Source organism: Lathyrus oleraceus, chromosome 5, assembly GCF_024323335.1.
Source record: "Lathyrus oleraceus cultivar Zhongwan6 chromosome 5, CAAS_Psat_ZW6_1.0, whole genome shotgun sequence".
Taxonomy (NCBI): domain Eukaryota; kingdom Viridiplantae; phylum Streptophyta; class Magnoliopsida; order Fabales; family Fabaceae; genus Lathyrus; species Lathyrus oleraceus.
In genome coordinates, this window is record NC_066583.1 from 509,043,844 (window position 1) to 509,054,718 (window position 10,875).

Consider the following 10,875-nt stretch of genomic DNA (forward strand, 5'->3'; position numbering starts at 1 on the left):
AATAGTTGTGACTTCTACATAAGTCCAATTACGATTGCTTAACATAGCGCTAAATTTGTGACACAAAAGGCATAGCATTCTAGTTAGCAAGATTGTAAGTCTCCCCTCTTTCATGGTATTGTGTGGAAACTTGGCCTTTTTTCCTTCCTTTGGAAGATGTCTTGGTTCAAGGATCCATGCTTGTGATAAGTGGGTTGAGTGTTCTCCAAAGAACGACTTCAAATTAAAAAGCAACAATAAAACAACACTAACTTCTAACCTATTAACTACTAACTTTTAATTTCAAGCCCTTTACTTTAATGCCATTTAATTTTTGCTTTTATTCATTTGCCATTGTTCATATCATTCTATTTGTTTATGTTAATGTAATTTTCACTTTGTCCATTTGGACCATATGGTGTGGTATATTTTGTTTGTGTATACTTTGTTTGTTTGTGTGGACTGTTGGCTTGATCTTTGACAAATGGACTTAGAACTTAGGCAACATTCCTATGCTAAAGGACTTGGCCAATGCCAACTTGTTGAAGAAACCAAGTGCTTACAATTTGAAACTTCATCTGATACATCATTCAAGATCCTTCTGAGTTCATATGAAACATGATCATTGTGAAGCTGTTATTTTGAACCTGTGACTTGTGGAATTCATCTATTATAAGGGTTATTTTGAAGAAGATCATGGAATGGATAAGTTTGGATGTGGCTATATTTATTTGATGCCTTTTCTCTTCAAGATGATATAATTGTGCATTTGTGTGTTGCTTGATTCTAAAAGTCCAAGGGAATTCTGAGTTTCTATTGACATTGTTGTCTATTGGATTGCTACCTATTTGGTCAGATCTTTTCAGCTTTAAACTTTTAATTTTATACATAGGATAGTCTCTTCATCTTCTCCTCATTTCTTTAATTTCAAAATATCTCCCTCCTTTTTCAAAATCTTCTTTGATTGAACTTATCTTGTTCTAAACTTTGACCACTTTTGCAAAAAAAGATAGAAACTTTGGCCTTATGCCATTGCATTTTCAAATTTCCTTTCTTAAATCAAACTTGTAAATAAACTTAACCATACTTGACTTAAACTTTCTAAAAGCCAAAAATAACTAACTCATTCAAACCATTTTTAGGCCTTTGTGCCTTTCAAACTTAATTTTTGTTAAAAGCAATGCATCCACTTTGAAATTTGTATCATGAACTACGAGGTTTTGACCCCTCATTTTTATGTTGGTACGTAGGCACAAGACCGAAGGTTTTGTCAAACACAAAAATATAATTAATGAATTCTTTTCTCATCCCCCCATTCTATTTGTTTGTAAACATCACTTTATACCAAGTACATATTCACACAAAAAGGGCTCCCTAGGAGTACCTAGGACACTTTGGGTGCTAACACATTCCCTCTATGTAACCAACCCCCTTACCTGTAATCTCTGACATTTTATTAGTTTTGATTTGAAAACTTCTTACTTTTGGTTTTTGTTCGTACTTTTTCTCTTTTCCCTTGGAAACAATAAAAGCGCGGTGGCGACTCTTGTTATTTTATCTCTAGCTTATCCATAGCTTGATGATCATGAATTTACCGCTACAGTGTTCTACATTGATTTGCTTCAAGTGTGGCAAGGAAGGGCATAGGGCTAATGAATGCAAGAATGTTACGGTCACTTGTTTCAATTATGGAAACGCTAGTCATATTAGCACACAGTGTCATAAGCCTAAGAAGACTCAAGATGTGAAATATGGTGAGAAAATGTTTGCTCTCAGTGGTGTGGAGGCCTCCAAATCTGATAATCTGGTTTTAGGTACTTGTTTCATTAATAACATTCCTTTAATTACTATCATTGATACTGGTGCAAATTATTCCTTTATATCTATTGATCATGTGAAGAGATTAGGTCTTATGGTATCTGCTATGAATGGTAACATGGTTATCAATACTCCAGCAAATGGGTCGGTAACTACTTCTTTAGTTTGTTTGAAGTGTTTGTTGATAATATATGGTAGGGACTTTAGCGCCGACCTAGTTTGCTTACCATTGAGTCAACTTGATATTATCTTGAGTATGAACTGGCTAGAGTTCAACCCTATGTATATCAACCACTATAACAAGATTGTGTTGTTTCCTGAGTTTATAGAAGAGAAAATTATGCATTTTATTTCTTCGAGACAGGTTGAAGAATTCATGAAGGATGAAGCTCAGGTGTTTGCAATGTTTGCTTCCTTGCAAGTTGAGGGTAAAGCGACGTTGAAAGATCTGCCTATAGTATAGGAATTCCCATACATGTTCCCTGATGATATTACTGATTTACCGCCATAAAGAAAAGTTGAGTTCACCATAGATTTAGTACCCGGTACTTGACCTGTGTCGATGGCACCATATAGAACATCTCTAGCAGAGTTGATCGAGCTGAAGAGTCAAATTGAAGATCTACTTGATAAGAAATTTGTCATACCAAGTGTATCACCTTGGGGAGCTCCTATGTTACTAGTAAAGAAGAAGAATGCCAATATGAGATTATGTGTTGATTATCATCAACTGATTAAGGTCACCATCAAGAATAAGTATCCTCTTCCAAGGATTGATGATCTTATGGATCAGTTAGTAGGTTCCTGTGTCTTTAGTAAAATTTACTTAAGGTCGAGTTATCATCATATTTGAGTGAAGGATGAAGATATCCCGAAGACTTCATTTAGGATACGATATAGTCACTATGAGTACTCGGTGATGTCGTTCAGTGTGTCTAATGCTCCTGGCGCGTTTATGGAGTACATGAATAGGATCTTCCATCCCTATTTGGATCAATTCATAGTGGTGTTTATTAATGACATTCTTGTGTATTATAAATCAGATGAAGACCATGTTGGACATCTTCATAATGTACTACGGGTGTTGAAAAAGAAGAAGTTGTATGCAAAGTTATCGAAATGTGAGTTTTTGTTGCGAGAGGTGAGTTTTGGGGGGCATGTGATTTCTAGTGGTGGTATAGTTGTGGACCCACCCTGAAGGAGAATAGCGATCCAAAACACAACGGAAAATAAAAATTTTCTCCTTTAGTGATCCTTACAAATGAGCATGATCAATGATAGAATCATTACCTCTTGTGGCGATTGAAACCTTTGATGCAGATCTAAGGAGTGATCATGAACGTTGAATGGTGACAACGCCTCTACTCAGTCCATACGAACGAATTGCTTCAGTCTCAGTGCTAGCTGATACGAATGAAGGCTTTGAGTGAGAGAGAGAGAGAGAGAGAAACGAAATTGCAACTCCACAAATGCTTCTGCACAAGGGTTCTATTTATAGAACCACTTGTATGGGCTACAAGCTAAAAAGCCCACTTAAGTGTATGTGGCCCATATCTTATGATATGTCAAAATCACTTAAGTGCATGGTACCTTACCATATTTTGTATTCTACTTAAGTACATCGTACCTTACGATGTTCTACAATTCACTTAAGTTCACCGTACCTTACGGTGTTCCTTATTTACTCTATCTCTCATCATTCTGTCCTTTTGTGTATGACCCTGTAGGTTTTCGTGACATTAGCAATTATATTAAATCACGTATTTAACATAATGAACAGTGAGCGGTATCTAGCAACACATCACTGCTACCCAAGACACGAAAATGTCATGTGATCTGACAAATCCTTTTATGATAATACTTATGTGTATAATTACCCTTTTTCCCCTATGTCTATATTGAACACAAGGCATAGACCGTGTCAATCTTGTCATGTTCAATATTGGGCCCGTAGACATTTATCTTGTTATGAAAGATTGACAAATTCCATCTAGGTCACTCATGTCCCTCAACATGCTTCGTGGAGTACCCATCAATTGTCTTTATGGTCATCCAGTTACGAACAACGTTTGATCAACAATAAGGCACTAGACTCTACATCTAGGGTCCATAGTGGTTTCAGGTCAAAGGGTGGTATACACCACTATCACCATGAGAATAACTTATGACACTTTGCATAACATTCTATATAGTGTTCTCATAGCGGGTCAATCTAGTATAAATATTACTCTTAATATTCATACCTATGTTTAAGACTTGATAACTCCTTATCCATGATCCATGAGATGTGATCATCAGTCTATATACATAATAGTCTTAATGCTTTAATGTTATCCCACTTTACAACAAAGCTCGACTACGGATACTTTAAGAATAATGTCCTTATGTTTAATGGGATCTCATGATTAAGTCACACTTGATACATTAAACGGACTAACTATTCTATGGACTTTATTAAACAAACATAATAAGGAAAAAGCCTTTTATTATTAATAAATAATTTGATACAAGTACCAAAAGTATTGGCCTCTAGGGCTTACCCCAACAATCTCCCACTAGCACTAGAGCCAATCAGGCATACTCCTAATGCTCATAGATCTAGTATGGCCATCATGCTTCTGCTGCGTAAGAGGCTTTTCAGTGGGTTAGCAATATTGTCAAGTGTAGGTACTCTGCATATTTTTACATCTCCTCTATCTATTATCTCTCGAATGAGGTGATAACACCTAAGTATGTGTTTGGATCTTTGGTGAGATCTAGGCTCCTTAGCTTGTGCGGTAGCACCATTATTATCACAATAGAAATCAATGGGATCCACAATGCTAGGAACTATGCCAAGTTCACTAATGAACTTTTTGATCCAAACAACTTCCTTTGTTGCACTTGAGGCATCAATATACTCGGCATCGGTTGTAGAATCAGTAATTATATCTTGCTTTGAACTTTTCCAGCTCACAATGCCACCGTTTAAGCAAAACACATAACCATATTGGGATCTAAAGTCATCCTTATCTGTCTAGAAGCTAGCATCGGTGTATCCAATTACAGCAAGCTCTTCCTGACCTTCATATATCAAGAATGAGTCCTTAGTCCTTCTCAAATACTTAAGGATATTCTTGACAGCTACCCAATGGACATCACCGGGATTAGATTGGTACCTACTCGTTGCACTTAAAGCATATGAGACATCTGATCGAGTACATAACATGGCATACATGATAGATCCTATTGCAGATGCATATGGAATCTTATTCATGCGATCCCTTTCTTCCTTAGTTGAAGGGGATTGTGTTTTTGATATACACAAGCCATGTTGCATAGGTATGAATCCTTTCTTCATGCATATTAAAACGTCTCAGCATTTTGTCTATGTATGTACTCTGACTTAGGCCAAACAGTTTTTGTGATCCATCTATATAGATCCTAATTCCTAATATATAGGTTGCTTAGCCTAGGTCCTCCATAGAAAAGCATTTCCCCAACCAAGACATTACATGTTGCAGGGTAGGGACATCATTTCCAATGAGTAATATGTCATCTACATATAATACCAGGAAGACGATCATGCTCCCACTAACCTTCTTGTATACACAAGGCTCATCTTCATTCTTGATGAATCCATATTGTTTTACTGTTTCATCAAAACGAAGATTCCAGCTGTTGGAAGCTTGCTTCAATCCATAGATTGATCTTTGTAACTTACATATCTTTTGGGCTTCTTCTGGTATGTCAAATCCTTTAGGTTGTGTCATGTACACATCCTCAAGAAGATTCCCATTAAGGAAAGAAGTCTTGACATCCATCTTCCATATTTCATAATCATGATATGCATCAATAGCAAGTAAAATTCGAACAGATTTAAGCATTGCAACTGGTGAAAAGGTTTCATCATAGTCAACCCCATGAATTTGTTTATATCCTTTTGCGACCAGTCTTGCCTTATAGGTATGTACCTTACCATCCATGTCAATCTTCTTTTTGAAGACCCACTTTCATCCTATAGGTTTAACTTCTATAGGAGGCTCTACCAAGGTCCAAACCTGGTTTGTGTACATGGAATCCATTTCAAATTTCATGGCTTCTAGACACTTCTCATACTCAGGACTAGTTATGGCCTCTTGGTAGGTCACAGGCTCATCTTGATCCATGAGTAATACATCACCTTGACCAGTTATGAGATATCCATATCTCTCAGGCAGGTGACGTATCCTGCTTGACATACGTTGGTCTTGTTGTACTTGAGCAGGTTGCTCTTCCACAACTACTTGTGTTTCCTGCTCTAATTCCTCCATAGGTGTATCAATGCTTTGTGATTCTTGAATTTCTTCAAGCTCTACTTTCCTCCCACTGATTCCTTTGGAAATAAAATCCTTTTGTAGGAAAACTCCATTTCGAGCAACAAACACTTTTCCCTCAGAAGGATTATAGATGTAATACCCTCTTGTTTCTTTAGGATATCCCACAAATAAGTATTTGTCAGATTTGGGCTCAATCTTAGTTGAAATTTTCATTTCACATAAACTTCGCAACCCCAAATCTTCATGTAAGACATATGTGGTTTCTTACCACTCCCTATCTCATATGGTGTCTTCTCAACCTTTTTGGATGGAACACGGTTAAGTGTGTAAGCTGTTGTCAATAGTGCATGTCCCCAAAAGGAGTTTGGAAGATCAGTGTGACTCATCATGGATCGGACCATGTCTAACAATGTTCGATTTCTTCTCTCAGATACACTGTTCCATTGGGGTGTTCCAGGAGGAGTAAGTTGGGATAAAATCTGTAACACCCCGATAATAATATGATAATTATTTAAATTAAGTTAATAATATATTTATTAATTTAATTAGATAATTGGATTATTATTATTATTATTATGTTGGAATTATTGAATTATTATTATTATTGGAATAATAATATAATTTGGAAAATATATAAGTGGGAATTAAGGAAAAAGAGTTCATTTTGGAAAATAAGGTTTTTACGTGAAAAGCAGAGAAGCGATCGTGAAAGAGGAAAAGGGGCAAAGGGGAAGAACCAGAGAGCAAAGGTTGGAGAAGAGCTTGGAGCTTAGAGATTTTGCCGGATTAACTCAGGTAAGGGGGGTTTATCGTCGATTAATGGGTATTATGGGATAATATGTGATGGGTAGTGATAAGCCGTTAATTTGACCCTAATTGGGATTATTGATGATGAAGAATTATGTTGGATAAATTGTATTTAGACTGTAATTGATTCTGTGTTTGGGTTAGTTGTGAAATTCCGAACGTATAGCTTTTTACGGAATCGGAATCGGAGGTCCGGAAGTCCTCCAACGGCGGAAAATGCGGAGAATTCTGCATTCTGCCTTGTGTTAGCGCAGGAACTGCTGTTTTGTCTGCGTTAACCGGTTAACCCAGGGCGTTAACCGGTTAACACTGTTGCGAATTGTGAAATTGGTGCTGTTTTGCCTGCGTTAACCGGTTAACCCAGGGCGTTAACCGGTTAACACTGTTAAGTTTTGGGCAGTGAGCGTGTTTTTGCCTGCGTTAACCGGTTAACCCAGGGCGTTAACCGGTTAACACTGTTGCAGAGTGGAAAAATTGGCTTTTTTAATGTTGTGTACATAATTGAGAGTTGGCCTATGTTGGCGTATGATGTAATAGGGATTATTCCCGCTGTTTTGAGCAGTATAGGTATTAGTAGAGTGTGCTAATACTGTGTTTAATTGATTCACATGATAATGATGTGTTGATACATGTGTTGATGATGTATGATGGTATGCATAATGATGTGAATGTATGTATTATGCATGTATGTGTGAATGGACTGTTGTATGGCTTAGAGTGTGAGCATATGTCCGTTGTGAATTGTTGTTGATGCTGCATTGCTAGATGATTAGCATGCATAGCATAGCCTTCGGGGCTGTAGCTAATTCCCATGGTGAGGAATTAGTGAGTGAACCATTGTGGGTTTGTTGTTGATGTTTGCATGCTAGATGATTAGTGTGCATAGTCTAGCCTTCGGGGCTGTAGCTAATTCCCACGGTGAGGAATTAGTGAGTGAGTCACTAGGTCTCAAATGAGTGGGACTAGTGAGCTTAGTAGCCGTATCTGGAGGGATCGGTGAGCTTGAACTATATGTTCAAGAATAGTCGGTACCGCATGTGTGGAGTCTCATTGCATAATGTATGTATGGCGTATAATATGAATGGATGTATTCCAATATGATACGTGTGTTTGTGTTGTTATGGAGTATGATTTAAGATTATACTTGTGTTTTATGTTGGTGTTGAGTATGATGTTGAGCTGATGTGCTGTTACTGATTGTATGTTGCGATTAGGGTGATTAATGTGTTAAATTACTTAACATGACATTATATTCTATAATGCTTATTATATTGATTGAGGAACTCACCCTTACAACTATTTTTCAGGTAACGAGAAATGAGTTGAGTAGAAGCGAATGCTTGGAGTCTAGTGTAGTCTCCTTAGTGGGTCATGCTCTGATAGATGTAACATCGGGAGGGAACATTTTAAATGTGTTATTGATGATTGTTGAACCAGTTTACATGTAGTATGTTACATGTTTTGATTAATTTGATTTATATCCGCTGCGATTTATGCAAATGTTTAATTGATTAAATAAAGAGCATGACAGTTATTTTGGAACATGGTGTGAATGATTGTGTGACACCCTTAACTGCATAATTACTCTGATATATGTTTATTATTTTAATTAAATATTTGGGGTATTTTAGAAGGGTGTTACATTAGTGGTATCAGAGCATAGTCGGTCGAGTCGAGTCGTAATTATTCTGTTTCCCCTGTACGGGATAGGTGTTGTGTAACCCTATCAGTACTCATTGTTTTAGTTTGTTGGGTTTTCAGAATAGAGATGGCTGGAAGAGGTAGAGATGATGCTGCGATTGCTGAGGCTCTGGGTATGCTAGCTGGAGTACTTGGAGGGAATCCGAATGTTGTGGGAATGGGAGCTGCTCGTCAACTGAGTGAGTTCCAGAAGAACAATCCTCCAATGTTCAAGGGAGCATACGATCCAGATGGCGCTCAGAAGTGGTTGAAGGAGATAGAGAGAATCTTCCGAGTAACTGAGTGTGCCGATAACCAGAAGGTCAGGTTCGGTACGCATATGCTGTCAGAGGAAGCTGATGATTGGTGGGTTGCTACCCGCACTGAGTTGGAATCTGCTGGAAATGCTGAGATCACATGGGCTGTGTTCAGAGAGAGATTCCTGAGGAAGTACTTTCCAGAAGATGTCAGAGGAAAGAAAGAGATAGAGTTTTTGGAATTGAAGCAGGGTAACAGGTCTGTTACTGAGTATGCTGCTAAGTTCACAGAACTGTCGAAGTATTACACTCCCTATAATGAGGCTGCGGGAGAATTTTCGAAATGTGTGAAGTTTGAGAACGGGTTGGGTCCCGAGATCAAACAGGCTATTGGATATCAGCGGATCAGAGTGTTTTCTGACTTGGTTGACTGTTGCAGGATTTTTGAACAGGATTCCAAAGCCAGAGCAGAGAGCTATCAGCAACGGGTTGATATGAAAGGCAAGAATCAGAATGATCGTGGGAAACCGTATGCAGCTGGCAAAGGTTTCCAGAGACAGAGTGGGATGAAGAGGCCTAGTGGGGGAGACTCTAGTGCCCCTGCTAAGTGTTATAGATGTGGTCGGGCTGGACATCGGGTCCATGAGTGTACCAGTGCTGAGATGAAGTGTTTCAAGTGTGGCAAAGGTGGTCATTTGGCTGCAGAGTGTCGGTTGAAGACTGTAACTTGTTTCAACTGTGGAGAGTTGGGTCATATCAGTCCACAGTGTCCTAAGCCGAAGAAAGAGAATCAATCAGGAGGCAAGGTCTTTGCTTTATCGGGTTCTGAGACTTTTGCAGATGATCGTTTGATACGCGGTACGTGTTATATTAATGGCTTTCCTCTTGTAGCTATTATTGACACAGGTGCTACTCACTCCTTTATATCTTTGGATTGTGCTGTGAAACTTAAGTTAGAGATATCTGAGATGCTTGGAAGTATGGTGATTGATACTCCTGCAAAGGGTTCAGTGACTACTACTTCAGTTTGCTTGAGTTGTCCTTTGAGTATTTTTGGTAGAGATTTTAGGATAGACCTTGTGTGTCTTCCACTAGTGCAGATTGACGTTATCTTGGGTATGAACTGGTTGGTGTTTAACCGAGTTTATATCAACTGTTTTGATAAGACTGTGATATTTCCTGAGATTGAGGAAGGAAAGGATTTGTTTCTATCAGTCAGGCAGGTAAATGAGGCAGTAGCAGACGGGGCAACGTTGTTTATGCTGTTAGCGACCTTGGAGGCTAAAGATAAACTGGTGATTCGTGATCTAGCAGTGGTGTGTGACTTTCCTGATGTATTTCCGGAAGAAGTGAATGAATTACCGCCAGAGCGTGAAGTTGAGTTCTCGATTGATTTAGTACCTGGTACTAGACCGATATCGATGGCTCCGTATCGTATGTCTGCTGTTGAGTTAGCTGAATTGAAGAGTCAGCTGGAAGATCTGTTGGATAAGAAGTTTATTCGTCCGAGTGTGTCACCGTGGGGTGCGCCAATGTTATTGGTTAAGAAGAAAGAAGGTACTATGAGGTTGTGTGTGGATTACAGGCAACTGAATAAAGTGACGATCAAGAATCGGTATCCTTTGCCGAGGATTGATGATTTGATGGATCAGTTGGTTGGTGCGAGTGTGTTCAGCAAGATAGATTTGAGATCGGGATATCATCAGATACGTGTGAAAACTGAGGATATTCAGAAGACTGCTTTCAGAACAAGGTATGGACATTATGAGTATTCTGTAATGCCTTTTGGTGTGACTAATGCGCCTGGAGTATTCATGGAGTATATGAATAGAATTTTCCATCCGTACCTAGACCAGTTTGTTGTGGTGTTTATTGATGACATTTTGGTGTATTCGAAATCTGAAGAAGAGCATGCTGAGCATTTGAGAGTGGTTTTAGAAGTTCTACGAGAAAAGAAGTTATTTGCTAAACTCTCTAAATGTGAATTTTGGTTAGAAGAGGTTAGTTTTCTTGGTCATGTGATTTCAAGAGGTGGT

General features: G+C 38.3%; 1 protein-coding gene across 1 annotated transcript; it reads left to right on the forward strand.

Annotated features, from left to right (window-relative positions):
* Positions 1-1,564: 1,564 nt before the first annotated feature.
* Positions 1,565-2,260, forward strand: LOC127081669 (uncharacterized). The gene has a single exon (XM_051021899.1). The coding sequence runs from the start codon at positions 1,565-1,567 to the stop codon at positions 2,258-2,260; it is 696 nt and encodes a 231-aa protein (XP_050877856.1).
* The last annotated feature ends 8,615 nt before the right edge of the window (positions 2,261-10,875 follow it).